Source organism: Myxocyprinus asiaticus, chromosome 31 (genome assembly GCF_019703515.2).
Source record: "Myxocyprinus asiaticus isolate MX2 ecotype Aquarium Trade chromosome 31, UBuf_Myxa_2, whole genome shotgun sequence".
Taxonomy (NCBI): domain Eukaryota; kingdom Metazoa; phylum Chordata; class Actinopteri; order Cypriniformes; family Catostomidae; genus Myxocyprinus; species Myxocyprinus asiaticus.
The window spans coordinates 43718660-43740224 of NC_059374.1; the positions used below are offsets into that span (position 1 = coordinate 43718660).

At 35.4% G+C, this 21565-nt stretch overlaps 1 protein-coding gene across 7 annotated transcripts in view; it reads right to left on the reverse strand.

Annotated features, from left to right (window-relative positions):
- LOC127421818 (cGMP-dependent 3',5'-cyclic phosphodiesterase-like) overlaps positions 1-21565 on the reverse strand; it is a 173145-nt gene that overhangs the window by 148963 nt on the left and 2617 nt on the right. For 2 of the 7 annotated variants that reach the window (XM_051664959.1, XM_051664958.1), the window contains exon 2: positions 19659-19719. In XM_051664959.1, the coding sequence (XP_051520919.1) occupies positions 19659-19719 (61 nt within the window). Of the gene's footprint in view, positions 1-16062; positions 16145-19658; positions 19720-19985; positions 20140-20492; positions 20565-21565 lie in introns of those variants that run through there. The other 5 variants (XM_051664963.1, XM_051664962.1, XM_051664961.1 and 2 more) reach the window with 5 other exon arrangements.

Below are 21565 nucleotides of genomic sequence, written 5' to 3' on the forward strand. Positions count from 1 at the left end.
CAATTCTCCGTCTATTACACACATACACACACACACACACACACACACACACACACACACACACACACACACACACACATATGTTGGTGCAGCTATCATTATGAGGACTCTCCATAGACATAATGATTTTTATACTGTATGAACTATAGATTCTATCCCCTAACCCTAACCCTACCCCTAAACCTAACCCTCACAAAAAACTTTCTGCATTTTCAATAAAACATCATTTAGTATGATTTTTAAGTGATTTGAATTATGGGGACACTAGAAATGTCCTCATAAACCACATTTATAGCATAATACCCTTGTAATTACCATTTTATAACCTAAAAAAAGTCCTCATAAACCATTTAAACCTGCCCACACACACACACACACACACACACACACACACACACCACACACACACACACACACACACACACACACACACACACACACACACACACACACACACACCACACACACGCCCTTCAACTGCTCACAGCGATTCCATTTGACCTGAATTCTGAATCCCACAGCTATTTTAAACACTGTTGTGTCTTTTTGTCAAGTACAAGCATGCTGCAAAATTCACTTTTTAGCCACACATGAGATTGCAAGCTCTCAAAAGAAGTGTATTTTTTATCATTTGATTAAAACTAGGGCTGTCAATTTAACACGTTAATTCAGTGCGATTAATTATATAAAATATAGCGCATTAAGAAAATTAACACAATTCCCTGGACCGTAATAAGGAATATTCCTTCCGTCTGAGCCATTCAACCTCGGAGAACCACCTGTTTCCTCCAGGGGGCAGTAAGTGAAACTCGCTGTATAAACAATGCGCAGCTCAAACAGAGAACAAACCACACTTACTGACAGCAGACAGCACAAATGAGAACACATTCTTGTGTACAAACAGCATGATGGAGCACAAATCTGAACGCAGGGATCTCAAGACATGTTTTTCAACGTTTCAAACTTTTGTTTAACGCAAATCTCCAAAAACGTCCGTCTGACGCAGGTGTACATTGACACATCTTTAAACAAGCCCTTATAATAAATCTTGGACTGACAAATTCAATTGCAAAATGGACTGCTGTGAACTGTAGATCAATGACTGGATTATGTTCAATAATATGAAAATAAACAATATATTGCATTCTAAAGCCACTTTTAATACTGTCTTTTTTAATGATTCACTTGTGTGCCAAAATACTGTAATGCATTTTTTACAATATATATACTGTAGGGCCTATATATATATATTTATATATATATATATATATATATACAGTTGAAGTCAGAAGTTTGCCAAATACATTTAAACTCAGTTTTTCACAATTCCTGACATTTAATCGTAGAAAACATTCCCTGTCTTAGGTCAGTTAGGATCACTACTTTATTTTAAGAATGTGAAATGTCAGAATAATAGTAGAGAGAATTATTTATTTCAGCTTTTATTTCTTTCATCACATTCCCAGTGGGTCAGAAGTTTACATGCACTTTGTTAGTATTTGGTAGCATTGCCTTTAAATTGTTTAACTTGGGTCAAACATTTTGGGTATCCTTCCACAAGCTTCTCACAATAAGTTGCTGGAATTTTGTCCCATTCCTCCAGACAGAACTGGTGTAACTGAGTCAGGTTTGTAGGCCTCCTTGCTCACACACACTTTTTCAGTTCTGCCCACACATTTTCTATCAGATTGAGGTCAGGGCTTTGTAATGGCCACTCCAATACCTTGACTTTGTTGTCCTTAAGCCATTTTGCCACAACTTTGGAGGTATGCTTGAGGTCATTGTCCATTTGGAAGACCCATTTGCAAACGAGCTTTAACTTCATGGCTGATGTCTTGAGATGTTGCTTCAATATATCCACATAATTTTCCTTCCTCATGGTGCCATCTATTTTGTGAAGTGCACCAGTCCCTCCTGCAGCAAAGCACCCCCACAACATGATGCTGCCACCCCCATGCTTCACGGATGGGATGGTGTTCTTCGGTTTTCAAGCCTCACCCTTTTTTCTCCAAACCTAACGATGGTCATTATGGCCAAACAGTTCAATTTTTGTTTCATCAGACCAGAGGAAATTTCTCCAAAAAGTAAGATCTTTGTCCCCATGTGCACTTGCAAACTGTAGTCTGGCATTTTTATGCTGGTTTTGGAGCAGTGGCTTCTTCCTTGCTGAGCAGCCTTTCAGGTTATGTCGATATAGGACTCGTTTTACTGTGGATATAGATACTTGTCTACCTGTTTCCTCCAGCATCTTCACAAGGTCCTTTGCTGTTGTTCTGGGATTGATTTGCACTTTTCGCACCAAACTACGTTCATCTCTAGGAGACAGAATGCGTCTCCTTCCTGAGCGGTATGATGGCTGTGTGGTCCCATGGTGTTTATACTTGCGTACTATTGTTTGTACAGTTGAACATGGTACCTTCAGGTGTTTGGAAATTGCTCCCAAGGATGAACCAGACTTGTGGAGGTCCACAGTTATTTTTCTGAGGTCTTGGCTGAATTCTTTTGATTTTCCCATGATGTCAAGCAAAGAGGCACTGAGTTTGAAGGTATGCCTTAAAATACATCCACAGGTACATCTCCAATTCAGTACACCTCCTATCAGAAGCTAATTGGCTAATTGTCTAAAGGCTTGACATCATTTTCTGGAATTTTTCAAGCTGCTTAAAGGCACAGTTAACTTGTTGTATGTAAACTTCTGACCCACTGGAATTGTGATATAGTCAATTAAAAGTGAAACAGTCTGTCTGTAAACAACTGTTGGAGAAATTACTCACATCATGCACAAAGTAGATGTCCTTAAACGACTTGCCAAAACTATAGTTTGCTCATATGAAATCTGTGGAGTGGTTAAAAAATGAGTTTTAATGACTTCAACCTAAGTGTATGTAAACTTCTGACTTCAACTGTATGTATATATATATATATATATATATATATATATATATATATATATATATATATATATATATATATATATATATATATATATACTCTGGAAAAAATTAAGAGACCACTGCAAAATGATCAGTTTCTCTGGATTTCCTATAGGTATGTGTTTGAGTAAAATGAACATTTTTGTTTTATTCTATAAAGTACTGACAACATTTCTCCCAAATTCCAAATAAAAATATTGTCATTTTGAGCATTTATTTGCAGAAAATGACAACTGGTCAAAATAACAAAAAAGATGCAGTGTTTTCAGACCTCGAATTATGCAAAGAAAACAAGTTCATATTAATTTATAAACAACACAATACTAATCTGAAGAGTTCAGAAATCAATATTTGGTGGAATAACCCTGATTTTCAATCACAGCTTTCATGCGTCTTGGCATGCTCTCTACCAGACTTTCACATTGCTGTTGGGTGACTTTATGCCACTCCTGGTGCAAAAGTTCAAGCAACTCGGCTTTGTTTGATGGCTTGTGGCCATCCATCTTCCTCTTGATCACATTTCAGAGGTTTTCAATGGGGTTCAGGTCTGGAGATTGGGCTGACCTTGACAGGGTCTTGATCCAGTGTTCCTCCATCCACAACTTGATTGACCTGGCTGTGTGGCATGGAGCATTGTCCTGCTGGAAAAACCAATCCTCAGAGTTGGGGAACATTGTCAGAGCAGAAGGAAGCAAGTTTTCTTCCAGGATAACCTCATGTGGCTTGTTTCATGCATCCTTCACAAAGACGAATCTGCCCGATTCCAGCCTTGCTGAAGCACTCCAGATCATCACCAATCTTCCACCAAATTTCACAGTGGGTGCGAGACACTGTGGCTTGAAGGCCTCTCCAGGTCTCCGTCTAACCATTAGACGACCAGGTGGAGGATCGGTGATGATCTGGGAGTGTAAGTATCTGTACAACTGCGATTTAGTTATCAGTCAAGAGCTATCCAAAGACAACATACACACAGCTGAAAGAAAAGACTCCAGTAACAACCACATCGTTCACACTATTTACAATATTTCAATTCCACTTCATGTTTGTCTTTACTCATAAGTTCTTGTATGGGTCATCCAAATCAATAATGGATTCCATCAAACAACCCTGATCGATCGAACTATACTGAACTCCAGCAGAGAGAAAAGAAGAAAGAAAGAAAAGAAAGAAAGAAAAAAGAAATAAAGAAAAGGAAGAAAGAAAAGAAAACATTTTTTTTTACTAATTGCTGTAAAAATATATTGTTCATTTATGATACCTAATGCTTTTACTAATGTAAACAAATAGAACAAAAATCTTATTTAAAAAGTGTTAACAATTGATTTTTAGAATTTAAATCATCATATATTTTAAATATAATATATCATATTTTTTTTTACATAACAGTAATTGGAAATATATATATATATACAGGTGCATCTCAATAAATTAGAATGTCGTGGAAAAGTTCATTTATTTCAGTAATTCAACTCAAATTGTGAAACTCGTGTATTAAATAAATTCAATGCACACAGACTGAAGTAGTTTAAGTCTTTGGTTCTTTTAATTGTGATGATTTTGGCTCACATTTAACAAAAACCCACCAATTCACTATCTCAACAAATTAGAATACATCATAAGACCAATAAAAAAAAACATTTTTAGTGAATTGTTGGCCTTCTGGAAAGTATGTTCATTTACTGTATATGTACTCAATACTTGGTAGGGGCTCCTTTTGCTTTAATTACTGCCTCAATTCGGCGTGGCATGGAGGTGATCAGTTTGTGGCACTGCTGAGGTGGTATGGAAGCCCAGGTTTCTTTGACAGTGGCCTTCAGCTCATCTGCATTTTTTGGTCTCTTGTTTCTCATTTTCCTCTTGACAATACCCCATAGATTCTCTATAGGGTTCAGGTCTGGTGAGTTTGCTGGCCAGTCAAGCACACCAACACCATGGTCATTTAACCAACTTTTGGTGCTTTTGGCAGTGTGGGCAGGTGCCAAATCCTGCTGGAAAATGAAATCAGCATCTTAAAAAGCTGGTCAGCAGAAGGAAGCATGAAGCGCTCCAAAATTTCTTGGTAAACGGTTGCAGTTACTTTGGTTTTCAAAAAACACAATGGACCAACACCAGCAGATGACATTGCACCCCAAATCATCACAGACTGTGGAAACTTAACACTGGACTTCAAGCAACTTGGGCTATGAGCTTCTCCACCCTTCCTCCAGACTCTAGGACCTTGGTTTCCAAATGAAATACAAAACTTGCTCTCATCTGAAAAGAGGACTTTGGACCACTGGGCAACAGTCCAGTTCTTCTTCTCCTTAGCCCAGGTAAGACGCTCTGACGTTGTCTGTGGTTCAGGAGTGGCTTAACAAGAGGAATACGACAACTGTAGCCAAATTCCTTGACACGTCTGTGTGTGGTGGCTCTTGATGCCTTGACCCCAGCCTCAGTCCATTCCTTGTGAAGTTCACCCAAATTCTTGAATCAATTTTGCTTGACAATCCTCATAAGGCTGCGGTTCTCTCGGTTGGTTGTGCATCTTTTTCTTCCACACTTTTTCCTTCCACTCAACTTTCTGTTAACATGCTTGGATACAGCACTCTGTGAACAGCCAGCTTCTTTGGCAATGAATGTTTGTGGCTTACCCTCCTTGTGAAGGGTGTCAATGATTGTCTTCTGGACAACTGTCAGATCAGCAGTCTTCCCCATGATTGTGTAGCCTAGTGAACCAAACTGAGAGACCATTTTGAAGGCTCAGGAAACCTTTGCAGGTGTTTTGAGTTGATTAGCTGATTGGCATGTCACCATATTCTAATTTTTTGAGATAGTGAATTGGTGGGTTTTTGTTAAATGTGAGCCAAAATCATCACAATTAAAAGAACCAAAGACTTAAACTACTTCAGTCTGTGTGTATTGAATTTATTTAATACACGAGTTTCACAATTTGAGTTGAATTACTGAAATAAATGAACTTTTCCACGACATTCTAATTTATTGAGATGCACCTGTATATATATATATATATATATATATATATATATATATATATATATATATATATATATATATATTTATTTATTTATTTATTTATTTATTTATTTATTTATTTTTTTTTTCATTACAGTAAAGATAATTGTTGGAAAAAAAAATTGCTTAATTGCCATGCATTTTTGTATATTTGGTAACACTTTCAAAGTCCATATTTATAATGCATTATATGGGCATTATACTGCATTCGTAATGTCTCTTAATGCACCTTATAATAAGTTAACTTCTCATGAACAGTTATAACTACAGTTATAATACATTATAAGTCTTCCCCTATTCATAGTTATACTTTAGAGTATAATGCATTATAACACAAGCAACATCCAATGTTAATGCAGCAGAAGTTAATAAAGTTAATGGTATAAGTGTTGTATAATGTAAACAGTCAAAATTCTTCATGACGTGATCATATTATAAGTGTTCTTTACCTGCTTTAAGTTACAAAAGAAATATCTTCTAATAAACAGTCATAAAATAAACTTGTAACATACAGTTCAATACATTACAAGTCAAACTTCTATAATGGAAGTTATTTATAAAATAAGTCTCCGAATAAGATGCACAAACATTAAAGTTTATTGAATAGAGTCCAGTATAGAATCAGTTTGAGAATCAGTTGGCTACATGTGTGATCAACATACATAGAGAGTCAACATCAACATAGGGACACAGAGCATATAGATCAACATAGAGAGAGTCTGTGATATATTTGAACCTTTTAGCTTTACAAGTGTTTGTCATAATATCTCAAAATGTACATTAAATGTGTGTTATTTTGTATTTTGTGCATGTGTAATGTTTATAACGTCCAGCATGACTTGTAATGTCTTATAACTACTTAAAAATATCTTATAGATGTTTATAAGAAGAAACTGCTTTTGTCACTTTACTTAAAGCACCTATTATAAACAGTATATTACAAATATATATAATCCATTATAACTCCTGCAGATAAAATTAAATGTTGCTTGTGTTATAATTCATTATACTCTGAGGTATAACTATGAATAGGTAATTAGTATAATGTATTATAAATGTTTACAATTATTGATGAGAAGTTATAACCTATTATATGGTGTATTATGAGACATTACTAATGCATAATAAATATGGGATTTATAGAAAGTGCTACTGAATATTTTGTGGACATGTTATTGAAAGGTTTTTTTGAGATTCACCCAATAGCAAATGTCACACACTCACAACCGCACACAAACACTCCAGTGTGAACTGACAAACACAAACAGGCACATAACTGGATTTCAGTGTATTCCTTCATGCTGTGTTAAATAGTGTTGTACGGATGCGACTGGTGGGAGAAACAGCCGACGGGTGAACTAGTACAACACACACACACACACACACACACACACACACACACACACACACACACGCACAGTCACAGCAGCATTAGTCGCAGTTCTGTGAAAGCAGCTCCATTGGGTGGATTGCTGCCAGAGGTTAAACACAACAGATACTATACGACTAATGATACACTCATTACAGAGAGAGAGACAAACAGCTATAGGGCAAAAAGATCGTGCCCTAGTAGATTTCTACTTATATGACTTTAATCATCACTCTTTTAATAATCTATTTCCCTTTAAACTCTCTATCTTTCTCTTTCCCCCGTGTGTGTGTGCAGGTGTTTACATCTCTATTAGTATTGCTCTTGCTCAAAACCTCTGACAGTAAGTATTAAACGTTCAGTGTGTAAGTGGTCCTTTGTGTACCGACATGAATGATCCCTCAAATCATGTGTGTTGTTAAGGAGAGTTGTGCTGTTAGTTTACTAAAAGATCAGACACCATGATATTCTTTAAAGTACCACCATGTAAATATCATCTTATATGAATATGTTTATCATTCACTACCATGTTATATATGAAAGTACAATGGCTTTACCATCTAACACCATTACTGTACCATGGTACCAACACAGATTAGGGGCATTCAGTTAGGGACATTTGCTACCAGATCCGATCCTGACGAGACTTTGGGCTGGGGTTGGGTTAGTAATTATTACATTTGTATTATAAAATTAAAAGTATTATAAACTTTAAAGTAACTTTCATTAATAAATCATTAATAATGCTTAACAGATCATTAGTTAATGTGTATTCAGATACAGTAGTTAGAAACAAGCACATTATCTCATATTTCTAACTACTGTATCTGAATACACATTAACTAATGATTTGTTAAGCATTATGTAAATTCAAAAGCTAACAAATGTTATTAAACTTTCATTCCTATATGGCTTTGCACTTTTTAACAACTATAAATGATTTTAACAAATATTACATAATGATGGCACTTCTCGTAAAAGAGTAGGAGTGTAACCCGGTGTCCTGGCCAAATTCCCCCATTGGCCCTTCTCAATCATGGCCTCCTAATAATCCCCATACATGAATTGGCTCTATAACTCTACCCTCTCCTCTCCACTAATAGCTGATGTGTGGTGAGTGTACTGGCGCACTATGGCTGCCGTCACATCATCCAGGTGGATGCTGCACACTGGTGGTGTTTGAGGAGATTCCCTGTTCACTGTGTGAAGTGCTTTGAGTGTAGTGTCAGAAAAAGCACTATATAAAATGCAACATTCAACATTCACTAACCAACCAACCAACTCACTAACTAACTAACTATTTCTTTTTCTTTCTTTCTTTCTCTTTCTTTCTTTCTTTCTTTCTAACTAACTATTTCTTTTTCTTTCTTTCTCTTTCTTTCTTTCTTTCTTTCTTTCTTTCTTTCTAACTAACTAACTATATCTTTTTCTTTCTTTCTTTCTCTTTCTTTCTTTCTTTCTTTCTAACTAACTAACTATATCTTTTTCTTTCTTTCTTTCTCTTTCTTTCTTTCTTTCTTTCTAACTAACTATTTCTTTTTCTTTCTTTCTCTTCTTTCTCTTTCTTTCTTTCTTTCTTTCTAACTAACTAACTAACTATATCTTTTTCTTTCTTTCTTTCTTTCTTTCTCTTTCTTTCTTTCTTTCTTTCTTTCTTTCTAACTAACTAACTATATCTTTTTCTTTCTTTCTTTCTCTTTCTTTCTTTCTTTCTAACTAACTATATCTTTTTCTTTCTTTCTTTCTTTCTTTCTTTCTAACTAACTAACTATATCTTTTTCTTTCTTTCTTTCTTTCTTTCTTTCTTTCTCTTTCTTTCTTTCTTTCTAACTAACTATTTCTTTTTCTTTCTTTCTCTTTCTTTCTTTCTTTCTTTCTCACTAACTAACTATATCTTTTTCTTTCTTTCTTTCTTTCTTTCTTTCTTTCTTTCTAACTAACTAACTATATCTTTTTCTTTCTTTCTTTCTTACTAACTATTTATTTTTCTTTCTTTCTTTCTTTCTAACTAACTAACTATTTATTTTTCTTTCTTTCTTTATTTCTTACTAACTATTTATTTTTCTTTCTTTCTTTCTTACTAACTAACTATTTATTTTTCTTTCTTTCTCTTTCTTTCTTTCTTTCTTTCTTTCTTTCTTTCTAACTAACTATATCTTTTTCTTTCTTTCTTTCTTTCTTTCTAACTAACTAACTATTTATTTTTCTTTCTTTCTCTTTCTTTCTTTCTTTCTTTCTTTCTAACTAACTAACTATATCTTTTTCTTTCTTTCTTTCTTTCTTTCTTTCTAACTAACTAACTATATCTTTTTCTTTCTTTCTTTCTTTCTTTCTAACTAACTAACTAACTAACTAACTAACTAACTAACTAACTAACTAACTAACTAACTATTTATTTTTCTTTCTCTTTCTTTCTTTCTTTCTAACTAACTAACTATATCTTTTTCTTTCTTTCTTTCTTTCTTTCTTTCTTTCTTACTAACTATTTTTCTTTCTTTCTCTTTCTTTCTAACTAACTATTTATTTTTCTTTCTTTCTTTCTTTCTAACTAACTATTTATTTTTCTTTCTTTCTTTCTTTCTTTCTAACTAACTAACTATATCTTTTTCTTTCTTTCTTACTAACTATTTATTTTTCTTTCTTTCTTTCTTTCTAACTAACTAACTATTTCTTTTTCTTTCTTTCTCTTTCTTTCTTTCTTTCTTTCTTTCTTTCTAACTAACTATATCTTTTTCTTTCTTTCTTTCTTTCTTTCTAACTAACTAACTATTTATTTTTCTTTCTTTCTTTCTTTCTTTCTTTCTAACTAACTAACTATATCTTTTTCTTTCTTTCTTTCTTTCTTTCTTTCTTTCTTTCTTTCTTTCTTTCTTTCTAACTAACTAACTAACTAACTAACTAACTAACTAACTATTTATTTTTCTTTCTCTTTCTTTCTTTCTAACTAACTAACTATATCTTTTTCTTTCTTTCTTTCTTTCTTTCTTTCTTACTAACTATTTTTCTTTCTCTTTCTTTCTAACTAACTATTTATTTTTCTTTCTTTCTAACTAACTATTTATTTTTCTTTCTTTCTTTCTTTCTTTCTAACTAACTAACTATATCTTTTTCTTTCTTTCTTTCTTACTAACTATTTATTTTTCTTTCTTTCTTTCTAACTAACTAACTATATCTTTTTCTTTCTTTCTTTCTTACTAACTATTTATTTTTCTTTCTTTCTTTCTAACTAACTAACTATATCTTTTTCTTTCTTTCTTTCTTACTAACTATTTATTTTTCTTTCTTTCTAACTAACTAACTATTTATTTTTCTTTCTTTCTTTATTTCTTACTAACTATTTATTTTTCTTTCTTTCTTACTAACTAACTATTTATTTTTCTTTCTTTCTTTCTTTCTAACTATTTATTTTTCTTTCTCTTTCTTTCTAACTATTTATTTTTCTTTCTTTCTTTCTTTCTTTCTTTCTAACTATTTATTTTTCTTTCTTTCTTTCTAACAATTTATTTTTATTTTTCTCTTTCTTTCTTTCTAACTAACAATTTATTTTTCTTTCTTTCTTTCTTTCTTTCTATCTTCCTTTCTTTCTAACTATTTATTTTTCTTTCTCTTTCTTTCTTTCTAACTATTTATTTTCCTTTCTTTCTTTCTTTCTAGCTAACTATTTCTTTTTCTTTCTCTTTCTCTTTCTATTTCTTTTTCTCTTTCTTTCTTTCTATTTCTTTTTCTTTCTTTCTTTCTAACTATTTCTTTTTCTTTTTCTCTTTCTTTCTATTTCTTTTTCTTTCTTTCTCTTTCTTTCTCTTTCTTTCTTTCTTTCTTTCTAACTATTTCTTTTTCTTTCTTTCTAACAATTTCTTTTTCTTTTTCTCTTTCTTTCTTTCTAACTAACTAACTATTTATTTATTTCTAACTAACTAACTAACTAACTAACTAACTAACAAACTAACTAAATATTTCTTTCTCTCTTTCTTTCTTTCTTTGATAAAACTTTACAATAAGGTTCCATTTGTTTGTATTAGTTAATGCATTAGGTTTAATGAGCTGACATTTAAACAATATAATATTACAGCATTTATTAATCTTGGTTAATGTAAATTAAGAAAAGCATAATTTTCATTGTTAGTTCATGTTAGTACTTAATGCATTAACTACTGTTAACAAATATTACTTTTAATTAAAAAAAATCATTTATGTTGAAATTATTATTGACCAAGTTTAATAAATATTGTAAAAGTGTTGTTCATTGTTAGTTCATGTTAACTAGTGTAGTTAAGTAAGAAATAATGTACAGTCAGCTGGTTATTATCGCACAATAATCCCTGACAGGATGATCAGGACCCCAACGTGAAGCGGAGGGATCTTGTATCACCCTGAAGGGGTTTATTTTGCGATAACAACCAGCTGACTGTACATTACTCAGCTTATTACATGGCTACTAACCAAATAAATAAATACATGGACATCAATTATTGATTTGCATTGAAATTATGTAATTTGAGAAGAAAGAAATCAACGTACAGCTGAAATCAACCTCCGGTTTGCATCAGAGTTTTCTGTTGGTGTATATTTTTGCAAAAATGGCCATCTGCCTCCTCATTATCCAAGCTATTACAAGACTACTTGCCAAATAAACAAATAAATGGACATGAAACATTAATTGAAATATTGAAATATTTGAAATATTTTATTACCTTACTTGAAGAGATCGCACAGTGATCAAAGAAGCAAGAGAGACGGCTCGCAAGGAACTGGATGTGCGGTCAGATACGTGGAGCTGCAGTTGTTACAGAGCAATAACAGACTGCTAGATGGCGCCATTGACCAATCAGAATAGAGTATTCCAGGCTGCCGTGTAATAACTAAAGTTAACAAATGGCACCTTATTGTAAAGTGTTACCCTATCGTATTAGTATCTTTCTTTCTTTCTTTCTTTCTTTCTTTGTTCTTTCTTTCTGTCTATAGCATGTGTACATTATTTATGGAAATTACAGTGATAGATGTAGGAGAACATAAAAGCCAAGAAAAGGAGATGCAAAAGGAAATTAAAAAACAAGAAGCAAATATGAACATTTAAATATTTTAAAATGCAGTAAAAACATAACCCCATTATTTCCCACTTCGGTAACTAACAGGCCTGTTAACTTGAACTATAATTATATTCACACTGTGCAAGCTGTTCTATTTACTGTGAGTCTGTCATAACTGTAAACTATGCTAATCACAGAGCCTGTAAATATCGCGCCACACTGTGATCTGTTTGGGTTACTTATGCACTTTTCTCTAAGTCACTTTTAGAAAAGCCCTGCCAAGATCATGATGCAAATGTAGGAGAATTTTACATAAATAACACAAGTGATGTTCCAGAAAATTCTCAATTAACACACACGCAGACACACTGCTGAGCTAACCTACTTCTGGTGAAAACCCAAAGAGATATCTTACTTAAGTACACACACACACACACACACACACACACACACACATGTTGGTGCAGCTATCATTATGAGGACTCTCCATAGACATAATGATTTTTATACTGTATGAACTATAGATTCTATCCCCTAATCCTAACCCTACCCCTAAACCTAACCCTCACACACACACACTCACACACACACACACACACACACACACACACATAAACACACACACACACACACACACACACACACACACACACACATGTTGGTGCAGCTATCATTATGAGGACTCTCTATAGACATAATGATTTTTATACTGTACAAACTATAGATTCTGTCCCCTAACCCTAACCCTACCCCTAAACCACACACACACACACACACACACACACTCACACTCACACTCACACACACACTCACACACACACTCACACACACACACACACACACACACACACACACACACACACACACATGTTGGTGCAGTTATCATTATGAGGACTCTCCATAGACATAATGATTTTTATACTGTATGAGCTATATATTCTATCCCCTAACCCTAACCCTACCCCTAAACCACACACATACACACACACACACACACACACACACACACACACACACATACACACACACACACACACACACACACACACATGTTGGTGCAGCTATCATTATGAGGACTCTCCATAGACATAATGATTTTTATACTGTATGAGCTATATATTCTATCCCCTAACCCTAACCCTACCCCTAAACCACACACATCACACACACACACACACACACACACACACACACACACACACACACACACACACACATGTTGGTGCAGCTATCATTATGAGGACTCTCCATAGACATAATGATTTTTATACTGTATGAACTATAGATTCTATCCCCTAACCCTAACCCTACCCCTAAACCTAACCCTCACAAAAAATTTTCTGCATTTTTACATTTTCAATAAAACATCGTTTAGTATGTTTTTTAAATGATATGAATTATGGAGACACTAGAAATGTCCTCATAAACCACATTTATAGCATAATACCCTTGTAATTACCAGTTTATAAACTAAAAAAAAGTCTTCGTAAACCACTTAAACCTGCCCACACACACACACACACACACACACACAAACACATACACACACACACACTCACACACACACACACACACACAGGATGGATCTGAACGGCTTGTTCAACTACCCTCGACTTTGTGTGAGAACATTTGTTTATATTTGCAATTGTTTTTAAACTCCTCTGTGCCTTTTGTTCATTTAAATGTACGTGCCAGATCGTGTCGATACACCCTTGTTTAATGTTCTCAGATTGACGTCTTTACCTGAGCTGAGTTGTCTAAAATCACATGCAATCTGCTGGATTTTTTTCTTCATACATTTACTGTTCTGAGTGATTTCTTTCTCAGTGACTTTAAATGAACTGGTGTTGTGGTGATTTTTAGTGGATGTATGAAGTCAGTTCAGAGTTCAGCACATCTTTGTGTGCACATCAAACGTCTTTGTACATTCACATTATTGAATCATGAAATATTGTGATGTGCATCTTTTGAGAGGGAGTTAGCAATTCAAAATTAGAATGCTTTCAAGGTCCGTTTATTTGTGACAATGTGGTTGTTCACTTTCCATTTTTTTAAATCTGTTTATACTTATAGTCGTTTGAAAGAATATCATTTTTTAGTGACGTCATTGCCTTGAAATGCATTCAGTCAGAAAGCTCTTCGCCCCGAAGACTCTTGTGCTGACTTTCTTTTCAGTTATTTATCCAGTGAATGGATGTTTGATTAAGAGCACTCTATCAAAGCGCTCGCTTTATTAATGAAAAATGAGATTTCAAAAGCTCCTTTTTCCTCAAACTTCAAGCTTGAATGTCTTCGTTCAAACGAGAGGAAAAAGTAAAAAGAAAACTGTCACTTAATGAAAATAACCGTCTTTTGAAATGTCACAAATGAAAGAAATATTAACTAGTATAACAGTTAAAGATCAAAAGTAGACTGTCTGCAAGTTGATATGAATAAAAACCTGATGGAATAAACTGAATGATTATCGAACCGCATTAGTTAGAAAATTCTGATAAATGTATCTAAAATTCTATCATTAAAACATTGAAGCCTGTCTATATACTGTAATGCATTATTAAGAAAAACTTTAAATGCACTGTATGTTTTTATAAATAACTGCAAGTCACATTTACACTAAAAGTCTAATAAATATCGTCAAGCCGGTTCTCGCCTCCTCCTTTCCATTGATGTGTTACACTGGTGCCAAAACCCGGGAAGGAGGAGGGATGCGCTGTAGTAGAGTCCTCACCACTACCATCCACCCCAAAGGAGCAGCCGCAGCCATCCGCCGTGGGACGGAGGAGCCCAGCCTCCTGAGAGCGGAAGAACGGCCGCCGACCGCGAGCGGGGAGGGGCTCCTGGCCATCTGTCTGGAGCGGGAGAACCGCTGCCAGGGGCGGGGGAGTCCTCTACCGTCCACCGAAAATGCGGCGGGGCGTTTCGTCCACCAGGGGCCGGAGGACTGCCTCCGATCTGCCCGGGGAGGCGTGGCTGTCGTCCACCAGAGGGTGTAGGAGTGGCCGAGGAAGTAATGCATTTGTATAATCAGTGATGAGTGCGATTCAGATGTTCCATTTTTCTCTTTTACATTATATTTTTACTCCACTTTTAGGTTTAGGGTTTGGGTTTAGGAGTACAGCTTATAAAATATGCATTAATCTTCACTGATTTACAGCCTGTACAGCTGAACACAACTCGCCTTTGGCGCCCCTCTGTGGATATTTAACCCGGAATATGGAGCTCACATCTGCCCATACTGGGGGCAGTGTTTCAAATTTCACTAAGCAAACTGTGTGATCAGTCTGTTTTTAAAAGCGTTGTGAAACCGTTACATCCCTAGCGTTCACACATGACAAACTGCTTATGAATTTAAATTTGGCGTTAAACTTGAATGATTTGTTTCACAGTTGTGGTCCGACGGTTGACCTCAGAATGCCGTGTTTGACCAATGAGAATCAAGTCCTCCAGAGAGCTGTGTATAATGTCTATTGGCAATAAATGAGAATGATCTGCTTTAATTATCACACTCTCTGCTTTCTGCTGCCCATATATGGGCTGACCTGTGAACCTGAAAAATGATTGACAGGCCGAATGTTTGCTGTTTACGGAGACTAATCCCCTGCTCTCTGTCAGGCAATATGGACATATTTTGTCTGTCATTCCATTAAAATCACATACAGCACCTTTAAAGCCAATCAACTTTGTTGAAATAGAAGTGCAAGTGTGTAAATGTGTGTCATACCTGTACTGCGTCATGGCGTGTGTCTCTGACGTGACCGTGTCGTTGCATTGGATCTCTCGGGAGGTCTGATACACACTCAGCACTGTTAAACGACAAGAACAGCGTGATGTGGAGAGAGAGAGACCCGCCGCCAACCGAACCACAAAACGAAGGTGAAAGACAAAAGACCAAATGAAACAGGACGGTCAGACCTGAGCACGCCTTGTGGAAACACACACACAGGCTGACAGGAGCACACGTTTCATTTTGCACTCTTTCACCTCTCTTTCTCTCTGTGTTAAGATGCTAATCCTGCACATCTGTTGTGTGTGTGTGTGTGATGAGTTCTGTCACTGTATCTGACAGTGGATTAACCTCTACTATTGTCTGTTGTGAGAAGGTGAGACGCCCAGCGGGTCATATCTGACACGGGACAGAACAAAACCAAACCACCTTCACAGAGCACAAACACGTCTATATCTTACTCTCTCTATCTCTCTCTCTCTCTCTCTCTCTCTCTCTCTCTCTCTCTCTCTCTCTTTCTCTCTATATATTTATATATTTCATTTTCTATTTACAGTGCATCTATTCTTCTTCTTTCTGTCTATCATATAATTCTGAAATTGGTTCCTTTCATTTGTAATCTTGTCCTCCTCTGCCATCTTCCCATTTCTATTTTCCGCCTCAAGGGTGATAAAATCACTGCCTTGTTCTCTTTATGCAAATGACAAGCCTCTCATTCACACTACAGACAGAAAAAGCTGGAGAGAGAGAGAGAGAGAGAGACAGATAGAGAGAAAGATAGAGAGACAGAATGTTTATGGTTTATAAAAGAAAGAAAAAGCTTAGTAAACACACATACACACACACACACACACACACATAATGTTTGCGTTTGACTGCTGTGTGATTTGATTTGCTGTGTGAAAATATCAGCATAATTTATTTGTGTTTGAGATATTTGCTCTATTAAGGGTGATTGAGAGATTTAAAGTATCAAATAAGCTCTTCAAACATAAGTTTAAAACACATCCACTGACCTCTCATGACACAGGATGACACTCAGTGACGAAACATGCTTATAACACAGTTATTACAAACATATTACACATTTATAATACATGTATAACCACACATCCCCCATATGCATTAAAAACTGCAGTGACAGATGTGACGTAATGGCAACATATATAAAACTCTTATAATACGCCTACAACACACAAATTCCATATACATAAAAAACTGCAATGATTTTCAATAAATGTGTGTGAGCCTTAAAATTAGACTGTGAAACACAAACCACTAAACACCTGCAGTATAGACACACACACTTTCATTCTAGGTTAAATGTAACGTCTACACACACAGACACACAAACACAAAATGTTTGCATTTGACCGCTGTGTGGTCTGATTTGAAAATATCAGTATTATTTATTTATGTGAGATATTTGCTCCATTAGGGGGACTGAGAGTTCTAAAGCATCATTTGAGCTCTTCAAACATGTTTATAATGCATACGCTGACCTCTCATGACACAGGATGACAATCAGAGCCAAAAATATGCTATAAAACAGTTATTACAAACTTATTAAACACTTATAATACACGTATAACCACACATTTGCCATATACATTAAAAACTACAATGAAGGCACATGGCATGGGATGGCAATACATATAAAGCACTTATAACACACATAACATATGTATACATAAAAAAACTGCAGTGATTTTCAATAAATGTGTGTGTGAGCTTGAAATTAGACTGTTTAAAAAAACACCACATGCCTGCAGTACAGACACACACACACACTTCCATTCTAGGTTAAATGTAATGTCTACACACACACTGACACACACACACACACACACACACACACACACACACACACACACACACACACAATGTTGTGCTTGACTGCTGTGCGATCTGATTTGAAAATATCAGCATCATTTATTTATGTGTGAGATATTTGCACAATTAAAGGTGATTGAGAGATCTAAAGTATCAAATAAGCCCTTCAAACATATGTTCAATACGCATCCGCTGACCTCTCATGACACAGGATGACAATCAGTGAAAAAAATATGCTTATAACACAGTTACTACATACTTATTACAGATTTATAATACGCTTATAACCACACATCCTCCATATGCATTAAAAACTGCAGTGACGGCATGTGACGTGATGGCAACATGTATAAAACACTTATAACATGCTTACAACACACAAATTCCATATACATAAAAAACTGCAGTGATTTTCAATAAATGTGTGTGAGCCTTAAAATTAGACTGTGAAACAAAAACCACTACATACCTGCAGTACAGACACACACACTTTCATTCTAGGTTAAATTTAACGTCTACACACACAGACACACACACACACAAAATGTTTGTGTTTGACCGCTGTGTGGTCTGATTTGAAAATATCAGAATCATTTATTTATGTGTGTGAGATATTTTTACCATTAATGGTTATTGAAAGATCTAAAGTATCACATGAGCTCTTCAAACATATGTTTAAAACGCATCCGCTGACCTCTCATGACACAGGATGACAATCAGAGACAAAAAGCATGCTTATAACCACACACCATCCATATACATTAAAACCTGCAGTGGCAGCATGTGGCATGGGATGGAAACACGCATAAAACTCTTATAACACGCTTACAACACATAATTTCCGTATACATAAAAAAACTGCAGTGATTTTCAAGCTTAAAATTAGACTATGAAACATAAACCACTACATACCTGCAGTACAGACACACACACACACACACTTCCATTCAAGGTTAAATGTAACATCTGCACACACACACACAGACACAGGTGCAGATGCAGAAAAGAAACGACACAGAGAATGAAAAGAGGAAAAATCTCTATAATTCCGCTTGTACACTCACAGACACAAACATACACAAAGGAATCTTGTATACCTCTCTCTATCTCTAAGGGCCCTTATAAGGGATTATGTGGGTTATTTCAAGATCTGAAGGATTTACCTCATAAACTTTGAAGGGAAAGGAAACCTGGACCGCAATGTGTGTGTTTGTGTGTCCAAAGAGAGAGAGAAACAGAGAGACACCGAGCGAGAGAGCGAGAGAGAGAGAGACAGAGAGACACAGAGAGAGAGTGAGACAGTGTGCATGAGTGTGTGACTGTGTATTCTACAGGTTATATTTTCATTTAAACACATTCGCCAGATGCCAACACCACCTGAACTGTTTTTTCTACTTAAACACGCCAACAACACGCCAAACAAACTATCAGACAAAAGCTGCGGCTCATTGTCACACACTCTGTGTGGAGAATTGTTCTGGTGACAGTTTGTGCTCATGAGAACATTTCAGATAAAATCACAAAGATGTGAACTGCACTGCAGAGAGGTTTGAATGCAATCACACACACACTCTTCTCATTTTTTTTTTTTTTTTCTGTGAAACATTCGTGCATTTTTCTATCTTTTAATCCTCAAAATGACCTGTAATTTCATGCATGTGTGTTTGTGAAACAGGTAAAGAGACACAGTTCAAGCAGATCAAGAGAAAACACGTTTAACACAGACAGACAGACAGACAGACAGACAGGAGTTTTCTTACCTGTAGGGAGTGTAAGACAGCAGGTGTGTCGTCCGCTCTCAGGAACACTTGCTGTCCACGTCTGCAAGACAAATGAGACACATGAGACTCATGTCAAACTCAACGCTCTCCACTCAACACTGTCCAACTCTCTAACTATCCGTCACACACACACACACACACACACATACACACACACACAGTTCTGCCAGAGTGTCACTTCTAACATCTACTTTCCTGTCTGTGTAAGTGTGTATTTGCATGTGATGGCATGAGTGTAAACATGCAGACAGCATGTCTGTGTTTGTATGTGTGTGTGTGTGTGTGTGTGTGTGTGTGTGTTCTTACAGGTCTCTTCCTTGTTTCCTCTCATGAGCGTTCATGTCATTCCTTGTGTGTCAAAGCTCCGCGGATAAACCAACACACACAAACACACACACACACACACTGCTGTAGAGTGTGACGGAGCTGTGTGCTCGAGCCTACAGCAGAACACACACTGACAGCTCATACGCTCTTCTGTACAACCTCTCTCTCTCTCTCTCTCTCTCTCTCTCTCTCTCTATTGACTGAGGAAGGCTTCATTGGCTGTCGTTCTTCAAGGTCCTAAAACTCTCTGTTTTTCTCTCGCTCTGATATTTTAATATCTGAAATATTCACTCATGAAGCCCTGTTATCTACTTCAGAAGTTAAAGACAAACTATTTCACATCTAATATGTATACAGGGGTGTAAAATACTTCATTACTATATTTAATTCTTTTTTTGGGAAAGCTGTACTTTACTTAAATACTATCGAATACAGTGACTCAATTATATTTACAAGGCAAAAATCATCATCCTTTTTACTCCTTACAATTTCATGCAGACCTTCAAAGTGTAAAGTACACATTTCCCATGTCATCATGGGTGAAATCTTTCCTGTAAACTAAAAATAAAAGAACTAGATAAATAGCAGTGCATGCAAGCAACAACTGAAATTGATTGATAGAAAAGATGTAAACACAAAAACAGAATGAGTAGAGAACTATATATACATTTATTTTATATGAAGCACATTATTTTTGCAACCCTGATACCAAATTTGGATTATAAGTCCGATCGTTTTTTTAAAACCTGATGTGTCTTATTTTGTTACTTTCTACCAATTCATATTACATAAACACAAATTAAAAATATGGCAGTATGCAGTTATTGATAAACTTGTATTTGTAATTAAAGAATAATAGAGACCTTTGAAAACACATTTGTGTGAATGTGGCAGGATGTTCACTTGGGCTGTGAAACTAAATTCAAATTTTTCACTTAAAGGGACAGTTCACACAAAAATGAAAACTCTCTCATCATTTACTCACCCTCATGCCATTCCAGATGTGTATGACTTTCTTTCTTCTGCTGAACACTCTGTAGGTCCATATGATGCAAGTGAATGGTGACCAGAAATATGAACGTCCAAAAAGCACATAAAGGCAGCATAAAAGTAATCCATACGACTCCAGTGGTTTAATCCATGCCTTCAGAAGCGATATGATAAGTGTGGGTGAGAAACAGATCAATATTTAAGTCAATTCCACTTTCACTTTTTATTTACAGATGTGAAAGTGAAAGTGGAGATTTAGAGCAAAAAAGTAATATGGATTACTTTTATGCTGTTTTTATCTGCTTTTTGGAGCTTCAAAATTCTGGTCACCATTTACTTTCATTGTATGGACCTACAGAGCTGAGATATTCTTCTAAAAATCTTCATTTGTGTTCTGCAGAAGAAAGAAAGTCATACACATCTGGGATATCATGAGGGTGAATAAATGATGAGAGAATTTTCATTTTTGGGTGAACTGTTCCTTTAAATATTACCAAAATTCGAGTTGCTTAAGTTAGGGTAAATAGCATCAGATTTTTAATCACATTTAATTTGACAGCCTCAATGTT